Raw genomic sequence first — 19,665 nt, forward strand, 5'->3', positions numbered from 1 at the left:
TGGGCTGATGCCCAGGGGGCCACCCGAGAACTTCTTATGGACACCAGCAAGATAAGTTGTGCTCTGGTGTTAATTAACGCTGGGAGCATCTAGTACTTATTTGTCTGGCTGGCAGCTGGAGGTGCCCTCCTGACTTCTGAATTCAGCTGTACTGCCACCCTGAGGCAACTGGAGTAGGTGGACATAACGTGTCACCACAGAGGGGCAGCTTCTGCGGAGCTATTTTGTGCTGCAGGGGCATTATTTTGTGATGCACTGTGGTATCTGATCACCCTAGGGTGGTACTTTGTGCCACAATATGGTATTTCTAGCCTTGACTCCTTGTGTTGACCATGACTTCTATCTATACGGACCCAATATGGGTCCACTTTTAGGTTTTCTTTCAGGACCAGTTCCCAGTCCACCCCTGTGTACTGGCTTTGTATGTATAGAGATATTTTCCCCAAGTAGGAGAAAAAAAGCAGTCCAATCTTGGACTTTTGCTGTATATATCCAACAGATGCAGATCACATATCTGGGAAGTTTCAAGAACAGGGCCCCATTTGCTGGCTGCACTGAAGCTCTAAGGCTGTGCTCGCCTGTTCTCTGAACTCCCATAGAAGTGAATGGAGAGAGCAACGAATATACAACCACCTAGCCATACACTGCTGCTGACAAACGGGGCCCCATTCTCAACATACAGTAGATGCTGGTCTTTGAGATAACATTGCAGACACAATAGGGGGTACAATAGAGGGCCCACTTATCCCTATGGAAGTCCTATTATGGTTCCTTTCAAAATACCAGTACTCTAAATGAGGTGCAGTAGTTTAGGGTCTTTTATGGTCTCACTTTCCTCCATGTCAAACTTTTGCACCATGATCCAAGCTGGGGGGACATTTCACATCTACCTTTTTCTGTGCAGCTTGGGTATTTCCATAAACTTCATAGAAATTAATAGAGATAGATGGTTACATTATATATCCTGCCTCACCAGGTGGAATAAGTGTCAGAGGACTACCATACTGAAGCTATTTGCAGGTTACAGAAGTGGGACCTGCATGTATCATACATTTTATGCAATAAAACAGTAGTAGAGCTCTAGGAGTTTGGAAGGCGTCATCAAGGCAGGAGACCTACAGTATACATGGGTTCCCAGATAATATCTTGCAGGAATTATTATAGGGCCAAATTATAAGGAAGTTAAAGTGGTTGAATGCCCTAGTACCTCCATGACACTCTCCACTGTGATAAGGGCACTGTAGTATCTGGACATACAGCTATGTTTTTGCTAAAATAAAGAAAAACGACAGAGATTGGGAGTCACGTAGTTTATTATTTTCTCAAGAAAAGTGGGAGAATTAAAATCACTATACTCAGAAAGGAAATGTCTATATCATTCTTTGGAAATATTTAGCTAGGTGAAGGGTTCCTGTTCTGCAGAGATTCTTCTAAATTCTTCTTTTCAGATTACTTAGAGAACTTGTTTTTGATTTTCTGAAAGCTTTCAGTAAAAAAGTTCCTATTGAGAAAGAAAAAAATTATGTATTAAATTCCTGCAGTGTGGTACTTTGGAGGTTCAGATAAGTTTAGTGCATCTCTATATCATCTGGACTTCTAACAGGTATAACAAAGTAGGATGATTCAGCACTTTAATAGAAATACAATCCATCCCTGTACATTGCTATCTCTTATTTAGGTGGGGCAGGGGGTATTTTACATTTTGATTCAGGCAGCAAAAAGGCTAGAAGTCCTCATGGGCGGTACACTAACTGCTTCATCCATTGGACAGGTGGTTCTACTCCCATCCTTCACAACAGGACAGCTGCATGTTAGGTGCATTTTAGACAAAGGAATGTATATGCTGTTGAAATAAAGTTAACCTAGGTTGCTGCCACTCCTAAGGCCATGAGAACAGTAACAGCTACATTAAATGACTACATAGGCCTAGCTGTGATCCAGTATATCGGTGCAAGTATTATGCAAGTAATAAGTAATGTTCATACCTGGTCTTTGTACCAATTTCACTTTCATGCAGGTCTTTATATACAGACTTGGCCTTTTCTCCCACTTTGACAGCTGCATCTTTTATGGCTTCTCCAATATTCTTGAACTTTTCTTTTACGGAGGGCTCCTGGGACTCTGCTGAGCTGGGTTCTGTAAAGTAGGAAGACACAATAAATAGGTATAAAAACTGCTAAAATAAAATGTGCGGAAATGTGCACTGGGATCCCAAAATCCTCCCCAAATCCACTATGAACAAGCTGCTGATATCACACACATCTAGGTATGCAAATTATTCTACTCAGAACTTCTCACAACTGGACATACTGTATATACCATGGTAGAGATCATAGTGCAAACCTATGGCTCTCCAGCTGTTGCAAAACTATAGTTCCAGCATGTCTTGACAACCTCTAAATGGGAGTTGTAAGTTTGCTATAACTGTAGGGTCACATACTGGAGACCACAAGTCTATGATATACACAACCCTACAAATACATACTGTATATCAAACTTTTATCACCATTGTTGTTTCTTCAAGGACATTGTGGGACCAGACACATTTTGAGGATGGATGTCACAGTTGCCTGAACATTATCTTTTTTATTGCATGGATAATACACAGAGATATTTCAGTATGATGATACTGAATATTGCTGGTCAAATTTAGAAGCATTTTTGTAATTTAATCTTAAAATGTCATTTGTTTTTGAGAGGTGGGTGTGCAGCTCTCAGGGCCATCAACTGATAAAACGAAATGTACAAAGCACAAATGTTGTTAAGACTGGCCGGCAGCCAGCGTTTATGCCGGAACACGCCACTGGAACAGGCTGCCGGATCTCTTGAGGGTGCCTTCACACACTGCTGATTTTGGTGCAGAATTTTCCGCGACTGAAAATTCAGCCCCATTCATGTGAATAGAAACAGAAATGTCTGCAACAAATAGTCTGCAGTGTGGAAAGGCACCCTAATGCTGGTGTGAACCTAGTGTAGTGATCAGGTATTATACTGAGGCACAGAGGCAGGACAATCTCTTGTAGAAATACTCAATGCACCGAGACATCAAATGCATCAGGTTTTTGAACAGGGGTGACCGGCTGAGAAGAAGTGGTTCTTGAGCTCCCTCAGGGGGCAGATGCAGGTACTGTTATGTGAAAATCAGAGCTCAGATCGATGGCTTATACTTCTAGACAAGGCTGAGAACACTCCCTAGGGTTTCCATTTCAGTGTAGACCTACATCTGTTAAATGTAATACAGATTGATTTCATAGTACATCATGCACCACAAGAAATGTCTGTGATATACCTGCCAACACAGAGAGGGCAATGAGGACAACAGACAATGCGAGTAGCAGCTTCATCTTCACCACAGTTGGGAAAAACACCTGGTAAGAAAACAGGAAATTAGAGGGTTTTGTGTGGATAAACCTAAAACAACACAACAAAAATGACAGTCATGAAAATATGCTTCCTATTCTCCTGCACGGATTCCAATACATTAACTAATAAAATGAACAAGACCATTAGAGTGCTTAGAACAAGAGGCTAACACTAGAATATAATTTATTCTTAGTGATCCACTACTAGGACTCATGTCCCTATAACTTTTCAGTGGTATCTGCAACTACAGTGACTATAATATCTCTATTACAGATATGTTCAGAGGAATGGGTGTTCCACTTCTGACAGCACCCTACAGACGTTAACAGTCTATATCTGTAGATGTTTTATATGTGAAACTGTAAAGCATGCCCTTTAAGAAATATTATCAGGCAAGGATTGTGGTGTTCTTCATCTATAGATCCTGTATCGACAACTGCACTGATAGCACAGCAAACAAGGGCACCATTGATTTTGGTTGGTTGGCCAACCAATTCCTTGAACTTTGGCCACCTTTCATTCCTAGATCAAATATGTATGTCTAGGATATAATACAACACAAGGTTTATCTTTAATCTAACCACCCTTGAATAGGATAATGTGATGTCCAAATATAGTGGATCACACAACTGTCATGAACACGATGATCAGTTTCTGCTGGTACAATGGACATAATCCATATTTACAACCAGCTGTTCCTGCCTGGTATTTAAAACTTAGAAATTTCAGGTCTTTTTTGTATGTTCTGAAGTTGCAACATTTTTATTGACTATAATTTTACTTGTGGCAAAATCTATCAAAGTGCTGTTTGTTTGCCTGCATTATCTGTGAGCCTGTCTTATCAATGAACTCAACTACAAAGAGTGACCTATGATATTTGATTAGCCAACGTGTATACACTTTGGTCACTTGCTAAAGCTTGTTTTTAGGAATTGAGGTCCGTGAACATGTTTCTGGAGGTTCTCAGATACATGGAATGAGGCAATCATTTGAACTCCCTGTGTGTAGATTGTAACCTCTCTAAAAAGGTCATTATGGTATACCTCAAAAATGAGAACAAATAACAATCAACTGTGCAACTCCGCATGATAGCTGATATGATTACTGGAAGACCAAAACCTGGGACCCCCACCAATCATAAAAAATGGGAGTCATCAAATTCCCTGTGTGTATGGACCAATAGAATGCATGCTTGACCACAGGTCTATTCACTTTAATAGAACTGCTGAGTTGAGATCTTTGCCGTCTTCATTAGTCCCATATGAAGTGGTGGTCATGCATGCACACCACTGTTCCATTCACACACAGCACTCACGTTATCATAATCGGTGGGAAGCCCAGTGGTCCTAACATCAGTGATCACATAATTATCACCTATCTGGTGGACAGGTGATAAATGTTGTTCATTAGGAAACCACTTCAAGCAATTCCACAAAGTTTTCTGAAAGTTTTACCTACCATGATCCTACATGTTGCTGATACAGTAGCCCATAACAGGGTACTTGCAAAATTACTTGGTTCTATGTCAGGGTTAACAATCTTGACTCTGCCCTTGTAGAAGATGGACCTAGGTCTGCCCCTAGTTTAGTGTGTAAGTCTAGTGATAGCTGAGGAAGAGAGAGGGGCTACATATGCTCAATCCTTGGATAAACTAGGCCTGAGTGCCAGAGAATAACTATCTTGGAGATATTTGCATCAAGAAAGCCATCTCTACTCCACAGACTCAAGAGAGAGAAAGAAAGAACTAAACAATCCAGAATCTGTGAGGCCGAGCACTGAAGTCAGTCAGTAAGGTATTCACTGTTCAAAAAGGACCTTTCATTGGTCCAAACATTGTGAACTAACTATCATGACATATACAGCGGCGCCCAGGGATCTCACTGCACTTACTATTATCCCTTGGCGCCGCTCCGTTCTCCCGTTATGCCCTCCGGTATGTTCGGGGACTTGGTTATAGTAGGCAGAGACTTAGGGGACTTGGTTATAGTAGGCTGAGACTTGGAGGACATGGTTATAGTAGGCGGAGTCTGCCCTTGTTCTCCTGGGCGTCTCCTTCTCCTAGGCTGTAGCGCTGGCCAATCGCAGCGCAGAGCTCACAGCCTGGGAGGTTTTTTCTCCCAGGCTGTGAGCTTTGCGCTGCAATTGGCCAGCGCTACAGCCTAGGAGAAGGAGACACCCAGGAGAACAAGGGCCGTCTCCTCCTACTATAACCAAGTCCCCGAACATATCAGAGGACATAACGGGAAAATGGAGCGGCGCCCAGGGATAATAGTAAGTGCAGTGAGATCCCTGGACGCCGCTGTATATATCATGATACTTAGTTCACAATGTTTGGACCGACGAAAGGTGCTCTTTAAGGCTGATAGAAACTTTACTGGAGTGAGAGGGACATTCCTAATACACCCTTCCACACTTTGACATGGTCCTGGCCATCTGTGTCTTGATCCTGTAATCCTCAGCCTGGGAATTTCTGCCAAGATTTGCCAGAACTTTTTTGCCTTAGATTTTGAGAGACACTTTAGAAATGAGTACTACAACCCCCATCAATGCTCATATCCATACATTGCTAACATAAAAGATTTACACAGTAAGTTGTTTGTAACTAACTGTGTTTTTTATACTGCTGGATGTACTCCAACTCCCATTCTGCAATGACTTGGCCATTTTCCACAAAAGCACCTACATCTCCTGCCTTGCAGCTGTACCAAACTCATACCACCCAAGGGAAGATAGGGTGCACCCCTCTGTAACAGCCCAGCTCTGGGGATCATTCAGCCATTAGTGCTTGAAGATGTACAAACAATAAATTGACTATCAAACACTTTATCCTGTTCCCCATGTTTATCCAGATATCTGAGCCCAAAAATATCCCATATAGAGAAATACACCACTAAAGTTGGCCATGCAGGACACTCATTTGACCAACCTTTGACCTATAGATTGATATTACTGTTTTGATTATGCAAAATGACCAATCAGTCTTTTACATTAGATCATTTTCCAATGCCTCTGATTTGTTTATCAGAGAATTTCAGAAAATTGTTACCTAATGGATAAAGTCAGCGTAACTGCCAGCAGCAAAGAACAGACTTTGTTAGATATTATTGTATTTCCCAAGCTTTTTAAAAATTTACATTGGCAAACTTATCATATTAGGAGATAGGATGGCAAGTGGGAAATGGTTTAACAAAAATTATAGTAAACAGTTACCTTTTGAAGGCCACCCTGTTCTACCCCCATGGCTCCCACCCTTCCCCTTTTCAGTCCCTGACAAATCAGAAATTATGACGTATCAATTGTAGTCACTTGACTTTTGCAGCCAATCACTGGCCTGGTGGTGACGTGCGCACAATATGGCAGGTTCAGCCTGTTATAATCTAATGTGTATTGAAGACTTTTACAATGTCGTTCAACTGATGGGATGCCATGTCATGGATATGATTATGCTACACTCCATGCCATAGAAGAGTCATATTAGGGTGATGGGTTCTTCAAGCTAGATCCTGAGTATAAGCTTAATTATATCTCGTCATACTAATCAAGAGAGGACAAAAATAGCATATCATGAAAAATAGTTGGCTTATAGCATCAGAACCCACAGACTAACATCAAGTTACTAAAAACAAACTATTGTGTGACTCAGTTCTTAAAATAAACCAACAAAGTTGTGAAGGCCTCATGATGGTTGATCTCATGATGAACCCAAACCACAATCTGATATAATAGAGGTAATATCAGATGGAAATGTTTAAAATGACCAGTCACGTGCTGTTGCGTAATGCTCAATATCTAGGACTGTGAAAAGTCAATGTGTAGCCACAGCTTTGTGTTACTTAACTTCTGTTAGTTGATACTATAACTTCATAATGTTTGTTAACATCTGCTTTTGGAGACTGAATTAGTGCTGGGTGTATTATATATTATAAAGTATTAAAAGGGTTTTCTGAGATTTTTATGCTGATAACCTATCACGTTCATGTGTCACGTGGCCTAGGAGCAGCTCAGTCCCATAAAAGTAAATGGGGCTGAGCACAAGACCAAGCACAGCCGCTATACAATATACAGCATTGTGCTTGGTGCTTGTGCACTCACAGGAGCGCCAGTGCCTTCTCAAACAGCTGATTGGCTGATCCAGGGTGTCAGACCCCCACCGGTCAGATACTGATGACCTATCCAGAGGATAGGTCATCAGTATAAAAATCTTGGAGAACCTTTTTAAAACTTCCTTTTTTATTTCATTTAACTTTATTTATAAAACACAGAAAGTGAACTTAGATCACCACAGAACCATATGGAATTAAGGTTATGTGAAACTGGCCTAAGGTTACATTTGATCATTTTTTAACATTTCTGCTACAATTGACAACATTTTAATTTTTACCCTCCCTATCTTCAAAAAGTCATAACTTTTTTTATTTTCTATTGACATAGTCATATAAGGGCTTGGTTTTTGCAGGACTTTTTAATGTAACAATTTAATGGTTTATAGTTTTCATTGAGAAACTGAAAAAAATATTGTGGGGTCTGACCTTTTCTCGGGAACAAACGTTTATGATGACAAGGGGCGGAGGCACACCACGTCTTGCCGTGTTCTCTGTGGAGCTAAAGCGCTTCCGCCTAGCAGTGATCCCGGTGATGTCACCGGCACTAATGGGAAGGCTTTGGCGCTGTCCTAGCCTGTAAAACGGCTAGGGCAGCGCTAAAGCCCGCCCATCAGAGCCGGTGGCATCACCAGGAACACTGCCCAGCAGTGTAAAAATGTAAACAAAAAAGCCCATGCCCTGCGATACAGAGAGGGACAAGGGAGAGCATCAGAGAGGGGCTGTCTGGGTGAAAAACAGGATATGTCCTGGTTCAGCTCTGAACGCAGACAACCACTTTAATGGACTTGAATCTACAATCATTCAATTGCTTGCACTATTCAGAGCAATAATTTTGGGTTGCAATGAATAGCCATTTTAACGGCATGCTACAATAATTAATGTTTAATAGGAACTGTAACATGGCAACCCTAAAGGCCATAAACATTATACTTTTGTCAGCTGAACCAGTTGAAAACAACGGGTTCAGCCAACACACTGTGTATGGGGATCTCCCAACTCTCAACATCTCGACCGGACAAAATAAATAAGGAGATGGGAGAGATAGCTGTTGGACAAACGATCATTCGGACGACTGCTATTGAATACGTATGGGCAGCATAAGAATACTTGATGATCTGTTCCCAATTATTGGGATGCATTTACAGCAAATCAGTTTTTCTAGACACATTCCAGAGAGCCATAAGGTGCCCATACACATTAGATAATTGTTGGCCAAACATCTAATAAGTAAGGGATCACCTGACTCTCCCCAATGATCTAGAAAGAATTACTGGACCTTGTTGATCCTTTGAGGTCTGCCAATGGCTCTTAGCTTTCATGTATATGGGGAAATCAGAAGGCTATCTATAGGTTGCAAGTATATGATCATCTACAGGGACATTGTCTTTCTTTAAGTTACAACTAGAGAATCAAATATGTAAAACAACATAATAGGATAATTGGCCTTTTATGAAACTCGCCCTGACGTGTGTGTATTAGAAGAAAATCAGATTATGAGTTCTATTGGGGACAGGGAATGACTCTGTACAGTGCTGCCAAATACGTTGGAGCTATATAACATGATTATATGCAAATCAGCAAATCTGGTCTAGTGATTTACTCATCTCTAGTCAACCTCACACAGGAAATCCATATCATACTATAACTAACCAAATAGCTAAACAGGCAATATATCTTATAAATCAGGACAGACATGTTGTATAATTATATTATGAATCATTTGCATGTTACATAACAATCAAAATGTCTACTGGCATTACCCAAGTACTCGAGACTACATGCCCTGATACACAGACACAAGTACACTGATCTGCTGGGAGCACACTCACCTGGACGCAAACAAAAAGCTTCTGATCCTGTGATTATAGGCAGACATCCTCTTATGTGCTCAATCCCCTCCCCAGCATGCCCTCCTCACAGGAATTCCCACCCCCTGTTAATAAGGAGGGTGAACAAAAGGGACATAAAGGCTTGCAGTCTTGCATGCAAATTCACAAATCCTTTTAAGATGCCTATGTGGTATTAAGTAACAGCCATCAGTAGGTTTACTGAAAGCTACTCAGAAAAAAAAAAAAAAAACTATACAAAAAAAAGTTGCTTTTGTTAAAACTTTTCTTTATGGATCTTGTGGTGATACTTGAAGTCAGCCCTGTTTGGGCCTATAGAACCTTGTAGTGGACTATAGGGAAATGCTGGTTTCCTGGGAAAGAACAAATTAAAATTTCTATTAGCACCAGCATTATCAACATCAGGGAGTGTTTTTGGCCGTGTCCCAAAAATAATGCTAGCCAAAGTGACTCCATAACACAGGCAAACATATCAAATCCCATTTACACGAGCCAACAAAGCAGGCAATTATTGGCAATGAACAGGGGTGGATTGGCCATAGAACCTACAGGGAAATTTCCCAGTGGGCCGATGCTTAGAGGGCCACCTAAACCCTCCTTTTAGCCAAAAGCCAGGTACATAAAGATCTTATGCTCTCACCATTAATTTAGGCAGTATTTAGTGCTATAGTGTGGTATTTGGGGACACTTTTAGTTTCTTTTTTCCAGGGCCACTTCAAATTCCCAGTCAGCCCCTGGGATTCAATAATTGCCTACTCAAAAGAAGATGTACGAACTGCATTTACATGCAGCAATCATCTCCTCTGTATGGGGACGAGCAATTGTTACTGCAATTAGTCATCCCCATACAAGATTTATTATTTCTGGGCAGCAGGTCCCAGTTTATACAGGTCAATCTGCTTCCTTTAAATGAAGATTTAGGGGTCCACATCAAGAATGCTTTCCCCCATGAGCAAACATTTGCTCCTTCATCTGATGATCAGTAGCACCTTTACCGGGGCCTCTTGTCAGGAACAAGTGTCCATGTGAACGGCCATTCCCAGTAATCATCCTGATAATCATCCTGCGTAAACGGACATTATCTTTCTTGCTCTGGTTATTCTAGGTCAGTGACTTCTTCATTTCTTTTTTCAGGGGTAAATATGGGCCATAGTGATATTTCACAATCACAACCGAATTTATTCATTTTTACTTTTTGATGATTATGAACAAAATATAAATGTTTGTTCCGTTCTGTGAACTATAAGGGCTATTAATATCTTCCAGTTAATCGCTTTTTGCTCACTTTCAGTCATTATGCTTATGAGACTTTATGATTTTTATATTTCTGAGCCACTGAAGCTGCAGGCCTGAATCCTAAGTGCCTGTAGAATCTCAGGAAATACTTTAGATTCAGGTTCTTTTGTTTCCATCAAGATAAGTGGCACCAGAGGTACCTTGTTGTTAATTATCCCTTCTAGCACCCTAGAAATCATATACACATTCGTATGGGGGAGTAATGTGAGATAGCTACTGATACAGTTATCTGATGACCATAATCAATGTCCGACTGGGGTGCCTATTTTGGGGGCCCATCGTACAGATACATTAAAATATTACCTGCTGACACAGCAGCAGGATGCTACCAGATGATTGAATATGGAGGTCCCTACAGCACCTCTGAGAAGGTAGGTCCTGGAGAGAAGAGGACACTGGTGGCTTTCCTCTGCACCTAGAAGTCATCTCAGCTCTGATCATGTCTATAATAATAAACTGGGGAGTTTCTCCAATAATCTATCAGGTTTTTTATATGAACATAGGCTGGTTGAGGTGCTGTACATTGTACATATGTATGTCTACTTTGTTATGTGCCACTTGTGCAGGGGGTAGGAGACTAGGGGTCCACCTTGCTCAGGGGCCCACCGGGGGATTCACCTGTACCCCTGTGGGCCAGTCCAAGCCTGAACATAATAATGACAAGATCAGTCATATCTTCTGAACACATGTTCAACCAAAAGCTATATCTGCCACCATGAACAAGCATGCTCAGCCAGGTATACGTGTTTATGTCAATGAGAAGCGGGGATTAAGTGGCTGCCAGACTCTTCTGCCAGAATTTTTACTACCACAGGAGCAAAGCATAGGGCATGATGCAGTTGTATTCTTCTTTCCCTTGACATGTGCCAAAATAAAGTGGTTGTCCAAGGAAGAAACTATACAGGTGAAACTCAAAATTTTTTAATATCGTGCAAAGTTAATTTATTTCAGTAATGCAACTTAAAAGGTGAGATAGACTCATTACATGCAAAGCGAGATATTTCAAGCCTTTATTTGTTATAATTTGGATGATTATGGCTTACAGCTTATGAAACCCCAAAGTCACAATTTTGAGGTCCCCTTTGCTCAGGGGGTATGGATTAATTAGCTGACTAGAGTGTGACACTTTGAGCCTAGAATATTGAACCTTTTCACAAAATTTTAAGCTGCATTAATGCAATTCCTTTTAATTTGTATTACTGAAATAAATGGAATTTTGCACAATATTCAAATTTTTCTAGTTTCACCTGTATATTTGAAAACCGGCATACTCACCTCACTGATTTCTCATCATGTCCGTTCCAAGGATGCCCGGTTTCCATGGGGGTAGTGAATGGCTGCAGCAGTCACATGTGCTTCTGTTAGGACGCCATTGCAAGCAGCTGGCAGTATGGAAGGGACCAGTCATCGTCCGAATGGGAATGAAAGGAATCAGTGAAGTGAGTATGTCAGTTTTAATTTATTTTCACCATGCTGGGAGCTAGAAGAAACATGGAAGACTGACAGAAGAAACATGACTACATGGTCCATCTAGTCTGTTCTTATATTAATTATTTCCTTTATATATTTATCTTAGGTTAAATATATATTTATTCCAGGCATTATTAAATTCACTTACTTTTAAAGTGAACTTTTAAATAGATTTTTTCCCATAGACAACTCCTTTGAATGTTCTAAAGAAGTATCCATCAACTATAATGTCAATGAGTCTATGTCTAGGGGTAGATTATCAGCCTGTGTAAAAGGGCCTTTGGTGACCCATCACGTCATCTTACATCCTCATTTATTACTTTCAATGGGAGTCTGGTCATTTTAAGGTGATGACTGAAAAAGACTCACATTTACATGAGGCAATCACTACAAAGGGAGTTAATTGAGTGTCACATCCTGTGATTGTTGGTGCTTCTGGTCAACAAGCAGGTACAGCGCCTAAAACTGCAATGAGAAATGGTCTGTTAGAGAAAAGAGCCTCTTTAGATTCTTTTGTTTCCTTCAAGAGGTGTCAATTTTAGGACGAGGTTCAATATACATAGGATAAAAAGGAGTTGGAAATCTATCATAAAGCTGGTCTAGATAAATGAGTGGTCTTCTCAAAGAGGCGGTCATCTGTAGAGGTTTCACTGTAAAGTGTGAGCAGCCATATTAATAATAGGTGTATCTATAGTAAAACTGCCCATAGATTTAATAGAATAGATGTCTTAAAGACGTTGTCACGCCACGTGAAAAAGCTTGTATTGCTTTAAGATGAAGTAATACTCATATCCCCCACCACTCCCATTCCAATGATTCCCAGGACTCTTGCTGGTCTCCGTACTTCAAAGACCCTATTGACTCGCAAATGTGACCAGTCAGCCAACCATGTGCTGTAGTAGTACCGAGATCAGTGGGGAAACTTGCACAATCAGCAACATATCTTTTGTAGGTCTACAGCTCTGTAGGTCCAACATATCTTATGCAGGTCCATAGGCACAATCACCAACATATCTTATGTAGATCCTTAGGCACAATCAGCAACATATCTTATGTAGATCCTTAGGCACAATCAGCAACATATCTTATGTAGATCCGTAGGCACAATCACCAACATATCTTATGTAGATCCGTAGGCACAATCACCAACATATCTTATCTAGAGCCCTAGGAAAAATCACCAACATATCTTGTGTAGGTTCAACCTATCTTATGTAGGACCGTTGTAATGACCGACGACACGCACAGGGAGGAAAACAGGGAAAGCCCTGCCCAAGGGAGAGGGAAAGGTGGTGACCCCTAACTCACCTTGCGGCTGGCACCTGACTGCCCTGACGTCCCTAGACGGGTTCCTCACCCGTGCGGCGATCGCGTGCCTAAACCCTGGCTTTCCCTAATATGAGCCCTGGATAGTGAACAGGCCGGTGGGATCGCTAGTCCACACCACTATCACTAAGAGGGAAACACCAGGGAGAGGACAGACAAAACATACAAACACATACACCCAGGTGGGCGACCACAATAAACCAAAAAGGTCCAACAGGGATCTGGAGGGTAGCGTACTGGACCAACTACCAGCGAACGCAGCAACACAGCTCCAGAAGGTCAGAATAGATGTCCAGGCAGGAAGCTCTATCTCTGGCAACCAGAGAAGTGTGAGAGAGAAATATAAGGAGGTCTGGGAGTGCTGGACAAGGAACAGCTGAGGAGAAGGAGCTACGGATCCCTGAGTGAGCCAAAAGGGTTTGCTAAGCAAACCCAGAAAGCTACCATAAGGAAAACAGCCCTATCTTAAATAGAGCGTGCAGCCAACCGCTGCGACTTCCTGACCCCGGGTATAACGGAGTCAGGCGTGGTCCTCGACACCCTCGTGACAGTACCCCCCTCTCTACGAGGGGCCTCCGGACACTCAGGACCAGGTCTCCCAGGATGAGAGGCATGAAAAACCCGAACTAACCTGTCGGCGTTTACCTCAGACGCAGGAACCCACATTCTTTCCTCGGGACTGTAACCTCTCCAATCCACCAGATATTGAAGAGAGCGGCGGACCCGACGAGAATTAACAATTTTGGATATCTGAAATTCTAGGTTACCATCTACGACAACAGGAGGGGGTGGCAGCGGTGATGGTTCTAGAGGTGGAACATATTTTTTGAGTAACGACTTATGAAAAACATTATGAATTTTAAAAGTCTGAGGTAACTCCAGGCGAAAAGCCACGGGGTTGATGATGGCTACAATTTTGTAAGGGCCAATAAACCTAGGACCCAGTTTCCAAGAGGGAACCTTCAATTTAATATTCCTAGTAGACAACCACACATAGTCATTCACTCCTAGGTCCGGACCTGGCGACCGTCTCTTATCAGCCATGCATTTGTATTTACCTCCCATATTTTTCAAGTTAGCTTGCACCTTCTGCCATACCGATGAAAGAGATGACGAAAACCGTTCCTCTTCGGGAACCCCAGAAGACCCCCCCTCTTTGAAAGTACAGAATTGGGGATGAAAACCATATGCACCAAGAAATGGTGACTTGCCAGTGGATTCCTGACGACGATTATTTATGGCAAACTCAGCTAACGGTAAATATGATGACCACAACTCTTGGTTTTCAGACACAAAACATCTTAGATATGTCTCAAGGTTTTGGTTGGTACGCTCAGTCTGTCCATTCGGCTGAGGATGGAAAGCAGAGGAAAAGGACAAGTGTACCCCCAAACGAGAACAAAAAGCTTTCCAAAATTTAGAAATAAACTGGGTACCCCGATCCGAAACAACATCGGAGGGGACCCCGTGAAGCTTCACGATTTCACTGACGAATACCTGAGCAAGAGTCTTAGCATTAGGTAGTGCGGGTAACGCAATGAAGTGTACCATTTTGCTAAACCTGTCCACTACTACCAAAATAACTGTTTTACCCGCAGACAAAGGTAAGTCAGTGATAAAATCCATTGACAGATGTGTCCACGGTCTATTGGGAATGACGAGTGGTAATAGAGACCCTGCAGGACGTGTATGTGAAACTTTTGCGCGCGCACAGATAGAACAAGAAGACACAAAATCCAATACATCCTGACGCAACCTTGGCCACCAAAAACGACGAGACAATAGTTCCAAGGTTGATTTACTACCCGGGTGCCCAGAAAGTGCCGAATTATGATGTTCCTTTAATAATTCGAAACGTAAGTTCAACGGTACAAACAATTTCTCTGAGGGGCAAGAGACCGGGGCGTCCCCCTGGGCCTCTAACACCTTCCCCTCCAAAACAGAGTGTACCGCAGAAACAACCACTCCTCTTTGAAGAATGGGTACCGGATCACTCACATTACCCCCTCCAGGGAAACAACGAGATAGTGCATCAGCCTTGGTGTTCTTTGCCCCAGGACGATAGGTAATCACAAAGTTAAACCTGGTAAAAAATAGCGACCACCTAGCCTGTCTAGGGGTGAGACGCTTAGCTGATTCGAGGTACAGAAGATTTTTGTGGTCCGTAATTACAGTGACGGGGTGGACTGCCCCCTCTAAGAAATGACGCCACTCCTCAAACGCAAGTTTAATAGCTAATAGTTCCCTATTGCCAATATCGTAGTTCTTTTCTGCTGCAGATAGTTTTTTAGAAAAGAAAGCACAAGGACGCCATTTGCCAGGAGACGGACCCTGAGACAGCACCGCCCCACTCCCACCTCTGACGCATCGACTTCAACAATAAAAGGCTGAGAGACATCAGGTTGGACCAGTACAGGTGCTGAGGTAAACCTCTCTTTTAGAGACGAAAAAGCAACTTTAGCGGCGTCAGACCATTTAGAAAAATCAGTCCCCTTCCTAGTCATGTCAGTAAGCGGTTTTACAATAAGTGAATAATTTTTAATGAATTTCCTATAGAAATTCGCGAAGCCCAAGAACCGTTGTAGTGCTTTGAGGTTCTCAGGAAGATCCCAATCTAAAATTGCCTGGACCTTCCTAGGATCCATACGGAAACCTGACGCAGATAAAAAATAACCCAGGAATTGTATCTCCTGAACGGCGAAGACACATTTTTCAATTTTAGCATATAATTCATTCGTCCGTAGGACCTGCAGTACTTGTCTGACATGCACCTCATGTGTTTTCAGATCAGACGAATAAATTAAAATATCATCTAGGTATATTACCACAAACCTGCCGATTAGATGACTAAAAATGTCATTAACGAAATGTTGAAAGACGGCAGGAGCATTGGTCAGACCGAAAGGCATAACTAGATTTTCATAATGCCCCTCAGGGGTGTTAAACGCTGTCTTCCACTCATCCCCCTCCTTAATACGAATCAGATTGTAGGCACCCCTAAGATCAAGTTTGGAGAACCACCTAGCACCCGCAATCTGATTAAACAGGTCAGGAATGAGAGGAAGAGGGTATGGGTCTCGGATGGTTATCTGATTTAATTTGCGAAAATCTAAGCAAGGACGCAGGCCCCCATCTTTCTTTTTAACGAAGAAAAACCCTGCAGCCACGGGTGAAGAAGAGGGTCTGATGTGTCCCTTAGCCAAGCTCTCGGAGATATAATCTTTCATGGCTTGTCTCTCTGGACCCGAAAGATTATATAACCTGGTCTTGGGTAATTTTGCGCCGGGAATAAGGTTAACCGGGCAATCATAAGGACGATGAGGTGGTAACTTCTGACAACCCTTTTCAGAAAAAACATCCTCAAAGTCCGAAATAAATGTAGGTAGGGTAGTTATGGAGGTGACTAAGCAATTGCTATTTAAGCAATTTTCTCTGCACTGCTCACTCCACTCCAATATCTCCCTGGCCTGCCAATCCACCACTGGATTGTGCGCTACCAACCAGGGAAGACCCAGCACTACCGGAGTGGGAAGCCCCTCCAGAACATAACCTGAAAGCATCTCGTTATGGTGGTCCCCTACCCGAAGGTGTAAATTATGAACCATGTGCGTGAGGTTTCTCTGAGACAGGGGAGCAGAATCAATAGCGAATATGGGAATGGGTCTCTGTAAAGTACAGAGAGACAAACCCAAAGTGCGGGCAAAATGGGCATCTATCAAATTTACCCCTGCTCCACTGTCTAGAAAGAAAGAAATAGTCTCCGTCTTATCACCAAAAATAATAACCGCTGGCAACACAAATTGCGATGTACGTATGGAGGAAACGTATACCCCCCGGCTGACATCCACCACACAGCCTGGGGTTAGTAGTTTTTTTCGACGGTCTTTTGTTTCTGAGGAAAGAAGAGCAGACATTAATGAAATGACCCATCTCCCCACAAAAAAAACAAACCCCACGCCTACGGCGAGCCTCAGGAGGACGGACCTGACGAGTAGTTCCTCCTAGCTGCATAGGCTCGTCTAAGTCCGTACAGACTAACGGCTGCTTGGGAGGGGTTACCAATTGCTCCGGTTTTTTCAACCTGACCCTAAGGCGTCTATCTATTCGGATAGAAAGGGACATAACCGCATCAAGGGAAAAGGGGGTCTCATATAATGCAAGCGCATCCTTAACCCTTTCGGATAACCCAGAGCAGAACTGACTCCTGAGAGCCGGGTCGTTCCATTGGGTATCCGTAGCCCACCTACGGAATTCAGAGCAATACTCCTCTACCGGCCGCTCTCCTTGTAAGAGTCTCCGTAATCTTGATTCAGCCAGGGCGACTCGGTCAGGGTCATCATATATGAGACCCAAGGCCCCAAAAAACTCATCCACTGACCGAAGAGCCTGGGAATCAGTAGGTAAACAGAACGCCCAGGACTGCGGATCCCCCTGCAGCAGGGAAATAACAACCCCCACCCGCTGATCTTCATTACCAGAGGAGTAAGGGCGCAGTTTAAAATATAACTTACAGGCCTCACGGAATGTCAAAAACTTGTCCCTTCCCCCAGAAAATCTGTCAGGGAGAGGGACCTTGGGTTCCGCAACAACCTGGTTACCAGTAGCAACCGCTGGGCTTGCAGTCAGTTGTAATTGCTGCTGTTGCTGGAGGACCGACGCCTTCAATCCTACCACCTCCAAAGACAGGCCATGAAATTGTTTGGACAGAGCAGCAATTTGATCCATACTGGATTCTAAGTAGGTAAAAAAAATATATATTTTTTTTTTTTTACCTACACAAAATAATGGCCAGAGATAATGTAATGACCGACGACACGCACAGGGAGGAAAACAGGGAAAGCCCTGCCCAAGGGAGAGGGAAAGGTGGTGACCCCTAACTCACCTTGCGGCTGGCACCTGACTGCCCTGACGTCCCTAGACGGGTTCCTCACCCGTGCGGCGATCGCGTGCCTAAACCCTGGCTTTCCCTAATATGAGCCCTGGATAGTGAACAGGCCGGTGGGATCGCTAGTCCACACCACTATCACTAAGAGGGAAACACCAGGGAGAGGACAGACAAAACATACAAACACATACACCCAGGTGGGCGACCACAATAAACCAAAAAGGTCCAACAGGGATCTGGAGGGTAGCGTACTGGACCAACTACCAGCGAACGCAGCAACACAGCTCCAGAAGGTCAGAATAGATGTCCAGGCAGGAAGCTCTATCTCTGGCAACCAGAGAAGTGTGAGAGAGAAATATAAGGAGGTCTGGGAGTGCTGGACAAGGAACAGCTGAGGAGAAGGAGCTACGGATCCCTGAGTGAGCCAAAAGGGTTTGCTAAGCAAACCCAGAAAGCTACCATAAGGAAAACAGCCCTATCTTAAATAGAGCGTGCAGCCAACCGCTGCGACTTCCTGACCCCGGGTATAACGGAGTCAGGCGTGGTCCTCGACACCCTCGTGACAACCGTAGGCACAATCAGCAACAAATCTTTTGTAGATCCATAGCAACAATTACCAATATATCTTATGTAGGTCCATAGGAAGAATTACTAACATATCTTATGTAGGTCCGTAGGAACAATTACTAACATAACTTATGTAGGTCCACACTCGTCAGACTTTTAGACAGTGGGAGATGGAGCTCTACTGACTTGGCCAATAAAAAAGTTATTTCCACATATATTAGTGCTCATAGGACAGTAATGAAAACCTATATATTTCCTATATATCTGGCTCTATAGTGGCAGGTACACCACTCTGCTGGTTTAATAGTCACTTCTTTGTGCAGGCTGTTTCAAAGGATAAAGTAGTTTGCTGGCCTATGGAGGACAGATACTATTATGTGTAATAGGATTAAAATATTAGTTATTTGAGATATTCTCACAAAAGGTGTTCAGATTTTTTTTTTGTCAAGCACAAATGGTAGAAAATAAACACGGCTGAACTGACACGAGTAGCTGAGGGAATAAATATATGACATAAAGGGGAACTGACAAATACAGTAAAGGTCATCTTTATAAAAATAATAAGGTAGTACAGTACAAAGAAACACACATCACAGAGGTTTTGCTGTAAGGAATGGTGATCTGTGTAAGGGTACTTTCATACTAACGTTTTAGTTTTCCGGTATTGAGATCCGTCATATGGGCTCAATACCTGAAAAAAACGCTTCAGTTTTGTCTCCATTCATTGTCAATGGGGACAAAACTGAACTGAACGGATTGCTCCAAAATGCATTCCGTTCCGTTTAGTTGTGTTCCCATACCGGAGAGA

The 19,665-nt window shown here is 42.7% G+C and overlaps 1 protein-coding gene across 5 annotated transcripts; it reads right to left on the reverse strand.

The window, feature by feature from the left end:
* Window positions 1-1,295: 1,295 nt before the first annotated feature.
* LOC121002696 (apolipoprotein C-I-like) lies at window positions 1,296-19,332 on the reverse strand. Of its 5 annotated transcripts, none has more exons than XM_040434190.1 (4): window positions 19,328-19,332; window positions 3,290-3,368; window positions 1,986-2,136; window positions 1,296-1,501 (listed from the first exon to the last, which is right to left on the reverse strand). In XM_040434190.1, the coding sequence occupies exons 2-4, from the start codon at window positions 3,342-3,344 to the stop codon at window positions 1,450-1,452; spliced, it is 258 nt and encodes an 85-aa protein (XP_040290124.1). In that variant the 5' UTR covers window positions 3,345-3,368; window positions 19,328-19,332; the 3' UTR covers window positions 1,296-1,449. The 5 variants fall into 5 exon arrangements, with proteins under 5 accessions (XP_040290124.1, XP_040290113.1, XP_040290102.1 ...); XM_040434179.1 differs by lacking the exon at window positions 19,328-19,332 and adding an exon at window positions 9,296-9,331; XM_040434168.1 differs by lacking the exon at window positions 19,328-19,332 and adding an exon at window positions 9,227-9,316.
* Between the last annotated feature and the right edge of the window lie 333 nt (window positions 19,333-19,665).

Source organism: Bufo bufo, chromosome 1, assembly GCF_905171765.1.
Source record: "Bufo bufo chromosome 1, aBufBuf1.1, whole genome shotgun sequence".
NCBI lineage: Eukaryota > Metazoa > Chordata > Amphibia > Anura > Bufonidae > Bufo > Bufo bufo.

What these genes read in the sequence shown, in the direction of transcription:
- LOC121002696 (XM_040434150.1), bottom strand. Translation starts at nt 6,603, where the DNA reads ATGGGGGTAGAACAGGGTGGCCTTCAAAAG. An exon ending in AACAGGGTGGCCTTCAAAAG is followed by an intron (nt 3,369 to 6,573) that starts GTAACTGTTTAC and finishes TTTTCTTACCAG; the next exon opens with GTGTTTTTCCCAACTGTGGT. An exon ending in GAAATTGGTACAAAGACCAG is followed by an intron (nt 1,502 to 1,985) that starts GTATGAACATTA and finishes CTTTCTCAATAG; the next exon opens with GAACTTTTTTACTGAAAGCT.